Source organism: Callospermophilus lateralis, chromosome 2, assembly GCF_048772815.1.
Source record: "Callospermophilus lateralis isolate mCalLat2 chromosome 2, mCalLat2.hap1, whole genome shotgun sequence".
Taxonomy (NCBI): Eukaryota; Metazoa; Chordata; class Mammalia; order Rodentia; family Sciuridae; genus Callospermophilus; species Callospermophilus lateralis.
In genome coordinates, this window is record NC_135306.1 from 61,434,688 (window position 1) to 61,449,186 (window position 14,499).

Consider the following 14,499-nt stretch of genomic DNA (forward strand, 5'->3'; position numbering starts at 1 on the left):
CAAAAAATAAATTAATTTCAGATAGTGGATACTGAGAAAACAAAGCAAGTTAAAGCAAAAAATTCAAGAGAAGTTGTTTTAGAAAAGGGTAGCTGGAGAAGGCTCCTCCTCCGAGAAGGAGTAATGTAATATTTGCATGAAGAAGTATATAAATGAATGAGACACATGAAAATAGCAAAGGAGAGAATTCTAGTCAGAGACAGTATGTATGTAAAGTCCTATAGACACAAGTCCAGTATATTTAAGTAGCATAGACAGAACTTCAGTCAGCAATATATACACAAAAGAGTAGCAAGAGGAAATTACTGAGTAGTTGTAGCTGTCAATCATAGAGGGAATTTGGTCAGAAATGTATACACATATATTTATATAAAAGTCATCATTGGTTTACAACTTTTTTTCTTGGCTTATTAAATATGCTTCTAGTTTATCTGAAGAGAATGGATATGAAACATGTCCAGGGTAACATTACATAAATGTCCAGAGTAATCACTAGCAGCAAGGTCATATTAATCTGACCTAAGTAGGTCAGATCTTGTCATATGCAGGACAATACCCACAGGGAAGAGAATTTCACATGTCCTCAGGTGACTTTTGCTCCATCGGTATCTGCTACTTTGTCCCCTACATACCCGCATATTGGAGACTCACCTGAATTATCACTAACCAGATGTATCCTCCCCAATTAGAGAATAATTAGACACTGATTAACAACTGATTATTGTACCTTAGTGAAAATGCATCTAACAGTCATTAGTATGCCTGAGTCTCTGAGCTAGAAAGCAAGCTTCTTTTTTACTTCTCAGAGAGTAAAATCACTTTCCTGTATCTTCCAAACATGACTCATTTTATCAAGGATAACCCAACATATCACATTTACAAGCAAAGAGAATGATGATTCCAATGTAAATCTAAAGAGTTTTTGATAAGTTTCACTAAACTTCACTTTCTAACAATATAAAAAGATACTAGGAAGATTTTTTTCTTTTTTTATATTTTTTAAAATTTTAAAATTTGTTCTAATTAGTTATAAGGAAGATTCTTAATATAATAATGTCAACTATCTCCCTAACAAAATGCAACACAACTTCAACTCTAGACAAAAAGTACAGAGATAACTCCACTTCAGACATGAGAATTTCTAGCTAATGCAATGAGAAAAATAAAGGGAATGCTAGAAGGAAGAAATTACTAAAAGATGATAAGATGGAGTTTTAATTAGAGTTTACCCACAATATCTGCACATCACAATACTTTGAAAAGGGGAAAAAAAACCCTAACTGTATCGTAAATGACAAGAGGTCAATATCTAATAGCTGATCACATTTATAAGCAAAATTAATAACACAATAAAAGCAAATAGGAAAGAACTGATTATTTATATTTGAAGTCTCTAACTTTGGGAATTTTTTTTAAGCTTCATTTATAGAACACAGCTGAATATGCAATCCAAACATTAACCTTGTAATTCATTTTATTTTAAAATTTTATGAATACCAAACAGAGGGGAAAAAAATTTAAAAACATAAAATATTTAAATAATACTGGTTCATTTTATCCCTAAGTTGAACACATGGGTTTTGCAAATTATGTATCAAATTGCTTAAGGGTTATGCTACTGGATAACTGAACTATAACAAAAACTTTTGGTGAGTTTTAGATTCAGTTGACTGTTTCACAACTGAAAATTATTCCAAGGAATAGCAGTACCTCAATGTAAATTATTATTTTCACACATACAGAAATAAAAATCCAAACTGTAAGAGGTTTAAAATAAATCTAAAAGCATTTAAACTTATTGCCTGTGATATTTCTGAAAAGTGGTGACACTGAATGATAAAACTGAATAGAAGTCAATTTTGACTGACTTGAGAAAATCATACTTCATAAGGAAATTACTTTTCATTAGTTGTTAATAGTAGAACATTCTTGTTTTAAAAAAAAACTGTACATACTGGTCCTTCCACAACAGATGCAAGCACTTCATCCCACAGCTTTTGGTTTTGACAGTCTTCTCTAATTAAGTGCTGCTGTTGAGGGGTGAGTTGAAAAGCCTCGACAGCTTCTGCTGAATCTGATGCTTTGAACACTTTGGAGGCACTTGGACACTCATCTATATTTATTAAAAAAAAAAAATGTCAGGAGACATTCACAGTTCTGTTTAAAACTATTAAATAGAACCATTTAACAAAAGAGTTAATGAGTACCAGCAATATTTAGAAGGAAGATACCCACATAAAGTAGCATCTGACTTTTTAGCATTTAGGATACCATAATTGCTTCTGTTATGGCTCTGACACTATTAAAATGTACGAAAAGATCCATCTCCCCCAAAACAACAAAAGCCCTTTTCTTTTAATTTCTTATGATTCTCTCAAGATTTCCAATATTAAAATGTATGTTAATAGGATATATATACTCTACAATCATTACTCACCATCTGAGGTTGGTCTTTTTGTAGCTTTGTTGGCCTGCTTCTTTGACTGCCCTTTAGTCTTCTTCCCTTCTTTATCTGAAGGGTAACCTGCTGGATACTGATGGTGGTGGAGGGTGAAAAGGACAACAAAGACTTAAGCCTCACAGAGAAGGGAGACTCTAGATCCCAGTGAGAAATTTTAAGGGAGGTGGTCTATACCTCCACAAATTTTAAGAATTTACACAAAGGAGATACACAATTAAAAAAGAAAACTTCAAAGGATAGAAGAGTAGTAAAATCCCCAATCCAGTATAAAACTATGTAGCTTTTACTGCTAAAACATTCCATTTTATAATATAATGATCTACTTTCAGATCTAAGAAACAAAAAATCTTAAGTTATGTCTATGTAGTTTGAGAAGTTTAAGAAGAATCTAGATAAGTTAAAGTGAAGAGCAACCATAGAACACAACAGACAGTAATCAAATAGATGGTATTATAGCAAACTGTGGAGTCAATCTAAAATAGAAAATTAAGGGACAAATTTCTCATCTTCCAAATTAGGAATGGAGGTCGATAAAGCTTTTATAAAATGTAAAACAACTAAATTATTCAATTTTCTACCACATAAAAGACTTTTAAAAAAATGCTTTTATTAGTACATTATAGTTACACATAATAATTAGGTTCATTTTGACATAATCATACATGCATGTAATTTAATTTACTCCATTTCCGTCCCTGATGGGCCATTTCACTTTCCGTTCCCCTATTCCCTTTTCTCTACTCTACTGGTCTTCCTTTCACTAATTCTTAATTTTATTTTAAAAAATATTTTTAAATTGTATATGGGCATAATATCTTTATTTATTTATTTTTATGTGGTGCTGAGGATCCAATCCAGTGCCTCACACATGCTAGGCAAGCACTCTGCCACTGAGCCGCAACCCCAGCCCTGGTTTTTTATTGTTAATTGGTGCTTTATACACAAAGCCACCTAAAAGAGTTTAAGGGATAAATTCTATCTATTACCCTTATGTTTTATTGATGACCTTTTTCATGGGTTAGAGTGTTCTGAGGAGGGGCAGGTGGGACAGACTTTTGTGAGACTGCTCTTGTTTAAAGATCCATGCATTTATGGCCTAATCAATGATGTTACTCACTCACTATAGTAAATGGGCTTACATGCTTCTGCTCACAGTCTCAAATTGAGCCTATCTAGAACAATGCTCTGAACACTGGGATCTAAAAAAATCTTTTTTTTTTTTTGTTTTTTTGTACCAGGGATTGAACCTAGGGGCACTCATCCACTGAGCCACATCCCCAGCCCTTTTTTATTTAGAGACAAGGTTTCACTAAGTTGCTGAGGCTGGCTTTTGAGCTTGCAATTCTCCTGCCTCAGCCTCTTACACTGAGGGGATTATAGGCATGGGCACCACGCTCTGGCTTGAAAAAATCTTTTGAAAATGGATTTGTATATTTAGTTAAAAAGTAATTATTTTGGTGATTATTTAAGCAATTGGTGGATCTCATTTAAACAATCCTATGTATTTAAAAAGAACAAAAACAGAAACAGACTTGCACTAGAAGACACACACTCACCTGCATGGGTGGTCAGACACTTGCCCATAGTTCAGCCCCTACACATGCAGTATGGGCAGAGCCAGGGGAAATGACAAAGCTGGCAGTCTCTACAGGAAGCACGACGATGGGGAATGATGGGGATAAACTCAAACCATGCTCTGACATCAGTGTTAGGGACAAAGTCTAGGGTATACAGGCAGTGAAAGGGGAATGCATTCATCCATCCAGTACGCACACAAAACCAACAAAGTCTTTTATGGGTTAGCAGCTGAACATGGGCAAAGGGGAAAAAAAGGCAAAGCACTAAAAATGATGGCAGGGCAGGAAGCAGCTTTGCGGGGGAAGAGAGAAAAGGGGTGAGGAAAAGTGAGAAGGGTAAAAAGCAGAACACTCTTAAAAGCCACCTCCCCACCCTTCCCCTGCCAGAGATATACCCCCTATGCCCTCTAGAATAAATATCTGGATTCAAGACTCCCTAAACCAAAATTTCATGAATCTCTCTCTCTCTCTTTTTTTTTTTTTTTTTTACTTCAAATTGTCTCCAAATCCAATTGGAAATATTTCATTTTGCATTGACAAGTCCAGATTTTCCCAAGCACAACCCTTGGTCCTAGGGTAGTTTGACAATTAGGATGATACCTTCTTACTCCTTTTGCATCTGTATAATTGCATGATCTTATTCCTCACCCCTTATATTCCACCGATCAATTGCTATATGAGTTATATCCACTGTTAGGCAGATAGATAGTATAGAGGTATACATTTTTATGAACACGAGTATCCTAGACAAATGTAATCTAACCTGTAAACGCAGACACAATCTCCTTGATCGTTCTATTCCTTCTGAGGTCCAAGGAGCAGGTTCAACATCATCTCTTCTTAAAAGATAACGCCAAACCAAGAATCCATGGCTGGACGAAATCTCTGGCCAGTATTTCACCACCTACATCATAATATTTCAGTACAAGATTGAGATTAAGTTTAGGCTTATTTATAATTATATCAGTGGTTTAAGTAAACTTTCCAGAATTAAGTGCAACTTCATAAGATATTTGCTTTGCTGTAAGAATGGTAAATAATCAAGAATATTCACTAAAATATTGTTTTGACCTTGTCTTCTATTAAGATAGTTCTAATGTAAGAAAACATTGCTATAAATTTAATATATTAACAAAATTATGCTCATTCAGTGAATTTTGCATATTAAGTAGATAATAATGGTGGCAATTGATGCCTCTAATTTTAAACAAAGAATACAATCCTATTTTAATATTATAATGTGTTCTGCTTTGAAAATCTATTAATCATTAAAATTAAAAGCGTTCTGAAAAGATGAGAATCAAGATTTATAATGGCCAAATTATTTAAAAGTTTATCATAGAAAATACATACTTATTTAAAAGATCTTAACCCAAAATAATTGCACTTAGAAACTTCAAATAAGCTTTTTTAATTTTTTTTAAAGTATCAGAGTTAAGAGTTTACTTTATGCATCTGTTAAATTTCCAGAAAAAGTAGAAATACCAATACTATCCCCACTTTTTTCCTTAGCCCATCCATTGTAATTCCCTGTGGCAACCCTGTCTTGAAAGCCCAGGAAGAATGACTAATAAGATGTCATGCCAGATAGAGCACCTTATAAATGCCATCATATCTGTTGCCTTCTTCAGGAGCATATTTGCTGATCTTCCTCCCTTTAAAACTGCGTATCACTCTGACTGGCTTACCAGCTCTCCAATTCCGAGACTCTGCTCCAATTTTATCATCCAATGGAGCATCACAGTTTAGGGCCAATGCCCTAAAAAATAAAACAAAGTCTTTATACCAAGTAATCTTTCTTCATGTATATAATCGAGTCATTAGCTCCATTAAAAGGTGAATTATGCCTTACCTGATGGTTAAGATTCTATGATTCTTTCCATATTATTCCAGATAATAGGATTTAGCTTTCCCCCACCAGCAGAGAAGACAAATCAGTTTTCTGATGTCACCCCCAAGCCAGGGGATTGGTTCTCAGATAGCCTGTAGGGTTCTTCTGAAAGTAACAACATCTGTGCCATGTATAATAGAAAACAACTAAAAATACATGGAATTTTCTTTAAATAACGTTTGTTGAAGGAAGGGAGAATGTTGGAAAACTAAAGCAAGTGATTGTTTTAATCTTTTTTTGATAAGGGAGTATGGCAAATTGCTGGAATAATTAGAAAGAAATCCAGGAAAATTAATTTGCCAACAAGGTAAGGTACTTTCCACTTTCCAGATAAGAGAGTCCTGAAAGTTTAAGGGATATTAAGAACAAATATAATATGAGAATATTCTTCAAAGGTCTTCACAGAAAGACAAATTTAAATAAGACTGAAGAATCAAAACACTTGTGCTATATCATGATATTAAAAATTTCTGACTATTTGAGATCACTACCAGTTACTAATGACACATAGACAGGGAGGAACACTGAGCTGGAATGAGCATCTGACTTAACCAAACTTTTTAGTGCGTGTACTCAGGTAGTAATAATTAAAAAAAAAAAAAAAAATCAATGAGGTAATCAGATGTTAGAAGACTTTTCTTGGGAGAACTCAGTCCTACCAAAAATAGCACAATCTGTTTAAAACCAGTATTCTCCTCTGAGATACTTACTTCCTAACTTAAGTAACAAGAAAACACTGAGAACACATACATAAGGCTTAGGAAAAAAAGAAAGTATTTCCCAATCTGATCAAATCGGATATTATACAAAATACTTTTTCAGGGCAAGGTTCTTTTATGTAGTCTCAAAAAGTAAATGTTAAGACTATGACTAACCTGTCAAAAAGGAACCTCTTGAACACAGTTATATATTTAAAGTAAACAAGCTTAAAGTATTTTGTTTTTAAAAACAACTTTTATAGCTGTGGTCAGATAGCTTGGAGTATTTTGTTTTTAAAAACAACTTTTATAGTGGTAGTCAAAATAAAGCTTACCAAATTATCTTTTTATCAAAAAGGGAGGTAGATACTTTAAAACTTTGGTAGGTAGCCAGGTGTGGTGGTACACACCTGTAATCCCAGCAGCTTGGGAGGCTAAGACAGGAGGATCACGGAGTTCAAAGCCAGCCTCAGCAAAAAGCAAGGTGCTAAGCAACTCAGTGAGATGCTGTCTCTAAATAAAATAAAAAACAACTTTGGGATGTAGAAGAAAATATAGCCATTAACTCTAGGGCTAGTATTTATATCTTACTTATGGAATACCTATCAATATATACATACTTTGGCTGGTTGCAGTGGCCCATGCCTGTAATCCCAGCAGCTTGGGAGACTGAGGCAGGAGGATTGCAAGTTCAGAGCCAGATTCAGCAGTTTAGTAAGGCCCTAAGCAACTTAGTGAGACTCTGTTTCAAAATAATGAAAACAACAGGGGATGTGGCTGCCTTAGGTTCAATGCTTGATTGAAAAAAAATTAAAAAGCATATTTCATTTTCTTAAAGGGGTAGGGTAATTACCACCTCATTTCAATGAGTGACAAACTTTAAAGCTCAAGGAGTCTTCACTCATAATTACTGCCACCATTGGAACTGCCAACTCAGTTCTGGCTTCAGGTAAGTGCAAAAGTCATTCAATAATGTAAGAAGTGTCTAAAGGATGAAACTAGACAAAACAAAAACAAAGCTCTTCCATTACTCTATCTGTAGCTCAACTAATCATTTGCTTCTAACTTCCCTGATAAAGGATGGCTAGGTTGCCTTCCTACCTTTTTTAGTTCCTTAAAGTGAAAGAGTTGGGAAGAACTAGGGGTAAACTTTTCAGAAGCAAAAAACTGTTAAATTTCCTCTCAGCAGAGAAGCTGGTAAAGGAATTGTACCATATACTATTTGGGAAAGAGCAAACTATGGGTCAAACCTAAAGGCCTCTCATCCCAGTTTTCATGTTCCTAAGACATAGGTCTCTTTGCCCTAAAGGTCTTTTTAGTCAGAAGGTGTAAAGTTTAATGTTTAAAGTAGCCAAGTGGATGTTAAAGTCTATATGGCAAGTCAACCCTAAATTTTCTTCAGTTAATATTTCATTTTCATAACTTCCCTTTTAATAGCAAACATTTTAATGGGTCAATTATTTTCTTTTTTTAAAAATATTTATTTTTCAGTTTTCGGCGGACACAACATCTTTGGTGCTGAGGATCGAACCCGGGCCGCAAGCATGCCAGGCGAGCGCGGTACCGCTTGAGCCACATCCCCAGCCCTGGGTCAATTATTTTCTAAAGAGATTTTCGCAGTGTTTAGATTTGTATATTAAACGCTTGAAAGGGATTTACATTACAAGTGTGGGTACTGATGAAAGAAGTTTCATACAAGTAAAAAAGTCTCATTATTAACGGGACAATATAATTTTCAGATCTGAGAACTTTAAAAAGACATTTTGAACATCCAAGATATATTTTCATTGACAAAAATAGGTCAAAGTACTTTTAACTTTTTAAAAGATTATTCCTCCTAAAGAACTGTCTTCTTGTTGGAAAAGATATATAGCTAGTGTTTGGACTACTGTCTCAGGAATACTTTTTTTTTTTTTTTTTCACCAGCAAATCTGACCCGTCTTCTCTGCTGGTTCAGTAAAATAATCCTACTGTCAGAAATAATATACAAGACACAAAAACAGAGATTCTGTGTAACTCAGTATGCAGTAAAGTCTTGAAATCATACTGGTATATTCTCTACTTCACATGGTAATTAGAAATTAAGGGTATGCTTTTAAAACCAAGAGATTTAGATTCAGTGAAAGTACTCTTACTAGATAATACACAAAATTTTAACTATATAAAACGATCACAAATACTTGGAGGGACATGTTATACTGTGATCTTTGTTATCTGTTGGTTTGGGTTACTTATCTGTTATTAACATTGATATTAGCATGCATTTACAAAAAAATTGTGAAATTAAATTTTATGTTCCCGTGGGAGCCAGAATGTCATTCATATTTCTACAGAATAAAGGTAAGCACAAGGTGGCTCTTTTTTTTTTAAAGAATTTTTTTTTAACATTTATTTTTTAGTTTTCGGCGGGCACAACATCTTTGTTTTTTGTATGTGGTGGCGAGGATCGAACCCGGGCCGCACGCATGCCAGGCTAGCATGCTACTGCTTGAGCCACATCCCCAGCCCCAAGGTGGCTCTTTTATAATGCCTGAAGGAGATTTATTTTGAAAAGATCATTGGTAACCAAACAAACATTCTCTTTTATAATACTCAAAAGGCAACTTATTAATATAAAAGCTTGAGTGCAGATCTGATTTACCTTATATTTCATTTATGTACATGTGGCTCCTAATCACAATGCTATTTCACATTAGTGAGTCTCCTCTAAAAGGAAGTTTGTCAATTTAAAAGAAATCTTTGTTGAAGAGAACATCACTTTATTTTATTTTTATTATTATTATTATTATTATTTTGTGGTGTTGAGGATTGAACCCAGGGCTTTGTGCATGCAAGGCAAGCAGTCTACCAACTGAGTTATTTCCCCAGCCCACATCACTTTGTTTTTAACTTATGGCACAGTAAACAAGCTGCCTCATTTTCAATTTTACTTAAATTATATATCTTCCTTTTCTTTAAAGATAGACTTATTTTTTTTTTTTAAAGTACAACACATGTATTAAGCAAGACTTGGAATTATGCCTTTTGAAAATTAACAGTATTAAAAAATAAATTAGAAAAAAAAATTTAGGATGCTTATATAAGTATATAATCAGGCGATGGAATTTTAATTTCAATTCTTTAATTCCTAATTTACGATTCTGCCTTGTAGCATAAGTTACAAGTTATGATCCTATAATCAAATTTTCATACAACATCCAAATTCTAAGCATCTTTACAACAGTACCTGTTCATGTTTGTTAATGTTTGATCAGCTGATGGTGCACCAATTCTTTTATTACCAGCAAGATTTTTACCACCACTTCCAGTATATGTGAATTCATCACCTCGGTCCTATAGGAGAAGATTTTTACATTAAGATATTAAATGCAAGTATAATTTCACAAATTCTCATTTTAGAATCAGAACATTTAATTAGAATATTGTGAACAGACATGTTCACAATATTGAACTCATGGTCTATCAAAATAATGCAAAATTCAGATCAAGTGATATACCTTCACGATAAATCACTTGATCTAAATTAGTTTCACTTTCTAGTTCTAGCTTCCAACACCTCCAAACATGGCTATTCTCAAGCTATATATGTAGCCAAATAATCCTCAGAATGTTACAAGACAGGGTCTTATGAGTTAGAAATATTAGATTTAATTTAATTCAGTGTTAATAAACATATCAATACTAGCGTGTAATCCCCTCATGCCCACACTCAATACAGGGTATTGAATTCAGGACCTCACACATGCTAGGCAAATGCTCTTCCACTGAGCTAGACTCCCAGCCCTTTTTATTTTATCTTGAGACAGGGTCTTGCTAAATTGCCCAGGCTGGCCTCAAATTTACAATCCTCCTGCCTCCGTTTTCTGAGTAGCTGGGATTAGAGGTATGTGCCATCATATCTGGCTTTTATTTTTGTGGTGCTGGGGTATGAACATAAGCCTTACCCCTGCTAGACTAATGCTCTATTACTGAGCTACACCCTCAGTCCTTATATTCTTCATAGGACAGTACCACTGTCACAAATAGTCCATAACTGAATTCATAACTATCATCTACACCATACCTAAATTTGGTGACAAATATTCAAATCCTAATGTTGACATTAAAAAATTTTTATGAGGCAAGTTTATCTTAAAATTTCGTATTAGAATTCTAATAGCATAATTCATTCTCTACATTTCATACTCTTGAGTTCATCTATATATTTAGGTGAAATACTCATTCTACTATAAAAAATTTGGAAAATAATTTGAAAATTAAAGCAGCATTTAATATCTACTAAATGTAAAAGAAAAATGCTAAAATAAAATGTTATATCAACAAACTACACAATTATTTCTATAATGCTAAAAATTTAAATCGGTATTACTAAGTCTTTAGGTGATTTGGTAACTCAAAATAAGTTGAGAAAAAATAACCATCAGTAGTTGAGAAAAGTAACTGAAGTAACCATCAATACACAACTTCTTTTTTTTGGGCGGGGGGTGCTAGGGATTGAACCCAGGGTTATTCTACCACTGGGCTACATCCCCAGCCCCCTGACCCTGCCCCATTTTTGAAACAGGGTCTTGCTAAATTGCCAGTGCTGGTCTCAAACTCATGATCCTCCTGCCTCTGCCTCCCAAGGCATTGTCACTGGGATTACAGGCATACTCCACCACACCCAGCAGCATATAACTAATTCTACCAACACTAGCTAAACATCACTTTAATTGTTTTTTTTTTTCTGATGTTTTTCTCATTTTCTGTACTAAATTTTTACTTGCTGAGGTCAACTATACACATCTTTTCATTTTTTTCCCTTTGGATTAAAAGCCTAACTAAAATCCTGTCCTTTAAAAGTGTTTTTACTGGCCTCAAAACCTTGAATTCACTTTTTGTTGGTCTAATATTGAGGTCTCTATTTAAAGAAAATAAGACATTTAGGAATTTCATCTTTAATGTATATTACGATTAAAGGAATTCTAGTTAAGTATACCTAGAACATTTCTTTTTTTAATTGCCTCAATTTTTAAAAAAATTAATTTTATTTATATTTTCAGTACTGGGGATGTAATTTCAGGGGTGCTCTACCACCAAGATGTACCCCTAGTCCTTTCATTTTTAGAGACAATTTTGGCTGCTGAATCTGGTCTCAAAGTTGCAATCCTCCTGCTTCAGCCTTCCAAATAGTGGGATTACAAAAACATTTCTGATTGTTCCTCAGGCAACAAATAACCAAATAATCAAGGATCAAAAAATAATAGTTAAAATTCTATAATATTAACTCATCTGTAATTCAATGATTATAACAACAAAAACTTCTATATTATCAGAGGAAGGAGAAGACTCGCCAGAGTTCAGTCAACATTATTTCAGATTATTTTTCCTAAGGAAAAATTATCAGCCTAAATTTGTTGCATCTCCAAGTCCATCATCCACTAACTTGTGCCCCTAGCAGGAGACTAAATGAGGATACTGCCTAGAAAGAGCTCACAGAAAAAAAAAAATAAAATAAAATAAATAAAATACCTGTCTCTTGACAAGGAACACGATGCTGCCCCCAGAGAAATGTAATTTCCCAGTCTCTATTCTTATAAGTTTTTGAAGTAGCTGCCCAAGACCAGTTGCATGTTCCCATTCCTATCATCAACCTTATCACATAGAAGACCTTTATCTTAATCCTCTCAACATCCCCCATAAATATTATCAGATAAACTATCCTAAAGCACAATTAAGACCACAACACTTTTCCCAGATACTTTAAGGATTCTTTAATTCAAGTCTATATAGAACAGAACCTCATTTTTTTTTTGCCAGTTTTTCTTTCAACAATACCCTTTACATGCCTGCAAAACTGGGTACCACCACTACAATTGATAATGCCTACTTACCACTTACTGTGTATGTGGGGTTAATAAACATTTTACATATAATTAACCCAGGGTTAATTGAACCCAGGGTTATTCTACCACTGGGCTACCTCCCAGCCCCCCGACCCTGACCCGTTTTTGAAACAGGATCTTGCTAAATTGCCAATGCTGGTCTCAAACTCATGATCTTCCTGCCTCTGCCTCCCAAGGTACTGTCACTGGGATTACAGGCACACTCCACCACACCCAGCAGCATACAACTAATTGTACCAACATATTAAGACTTCACATAATTCTACCTTCACATTAAGCCTATGAGCTAAGTGTGTAAACTTTATTTTACAGATCAGGAAAAGGTTCCATAACATGCTAAACCCTTAGCAAGGAAGAAATGGCTCCAGGATGCAAACCCTAACAGTGTGGTTTCAAAGTCTTCTTCTAAGTAAACTGCTTCTCAAAACAACTGAGAAGAGGCCGATCACTTTTTAGGGTCCTTACTTTTCAAGAAAGATCATCCAAATACAGGACCCAAAAACTAGCATTTGGCTAATTCTCAAGTTTCTAGACTAAATATTAACTAGTTGGTCAACAGGTACTTAAGAGTTTCAGGTCCATTCACCCAAACAGAACAAAGATCACTGGCTACATGAATGTTACATCAAATTCAAGGTTACATCAAATTTCTCTCAAATAAAAAAAGCTTATTTAAAAAAAAAAGAAAAGAAAGAAAAGCTTATTTAAGTTTCCTTCACCTATTCCTTGCCTATAATAGAGAAAAATGTTGAAAACATTTATACATTAACATCTGCAGATACATCTTAGCTGGCAACTAAGTCTGTATACCATCTTAGTCCTAAAATAAATTATTCTTTATATTATTTAACACAGTTAGAATTAACTATTTAACACAAGTAAATATTTAACCTTTCATTTCTCCACAAATGTGTTAGTGTTCAACTAGCAATTATATTAGAAAAATGGAAAAAAAAGAAATAGTAACACCTATTCTTCCACTTAAACTTGGTACTCATATTTAGCTTTATATGTTGAATTTGCTTCATATATTTAAGATATGTTTCTGCTACAGAGAATATAATTACCATCTGAGTCCTCATTATGTTTCCAGGACTACATAATTTAATATAACCCTCTTCCTGATATAAAATAATGTTACTATTTTTTCTATTTTACATATGGGGAAGTTATTGGAGTTAAGTAATTTGCCCAAAGTTTCATACACAACAAATGTCAGATCAAATACAACTTCCCAGATGCTAAAAATAAATGCGAAAGAGATTCCACTTCTAGTTGGTTCTGTTACACAGTTCAAAAAGTTCTAGTCAGTAATAAACTATATAACATTGGCACTATTTCTGATAAAGATATAGCTTCAGAACATGTATATTAAAGAAGTTTGCAAATGACTAACGTGAATATCTCCATTTTCTGCTTCTTCGCCTATGATAATATAAATACACTGCTAAATTGGCCTATTAGAAAATTGGCAAACTTTCCTATTTTTGTCTAAAAGCATTCCACAAATGTGTTCTCTATGCTACTTTAATTCATCATAATATCTCATGAAAGAAAAATAAAACAGAGTGGGAGAAAAAATACATGGTGAACAGCAAAAAAACAAACAACCTAATTTAAAAATGGGTTAAAAATTTGTGGTATATATGTGTATTAAGAATTGTAATAAAAAGTACATGTATAAAGGCATAAATTGAAATGAACATACTTTATATACAGAGATATGAAAAAGTGTGCCCTATATGTGTAATAAGAATTGTAATGCTTTCCACTGCTGTCATGTAGTTTAAAAAAAATTAAAATTAAAAAAATAAAGATGAAATCCTTCAACCACACACACAAAAAATTTAGTGTCTTTGGCATACAGATATTTTCCTTAAAACTTTTCATAGAATATATAAATACAGTATGGCAGTAATTTTACAATAAAATACCTTTTTAAAAGAAAAAATAATTTAGCTTCTGAAAAAAAAATGGGTTAAAAAAA

General features: G+C 33.7%; 1 protein-coding gene across 2 annotated transcripts in view; it reads right to left on the bottom strand.

Annotated features, from left to right (window-relative positions):
* Nucleotides 1–14,499, bottom strand: part of Uhrf2 (ubiquitin like with PHD and ring finger domains 2) — a 77,391-nt gene that overhangs the window by 3,561 nt on the left and 59,331 nt on the right. For both annotated transcript variants that reach the window (XM_076845989.2, XM_076845990.2), the window contains 5 exons: nt 9,854–9,960; nt 5,635–5,797; nt 4,802–4,942; nt 2,438–2,534; nt 1,956–2,113 (listed from right to left, as the gene is read on the bottom strand). In XM_076845989.2, coding sequence (XP_076702104.1) covers nt 1,956–2,113; nt 2,438–2,534; nt 4,802–4,942; nt 5,635–5,797; nt 9,854–9,960 — 666 coding nt within the window. The remainder of the gene's footprint in view (nt 1–1,955; nt 2,114–2,437; nt 2,535–4,801; nt 4,943–5,634; nt 5,798–9,853; nt 9,961–14,499) is intronic.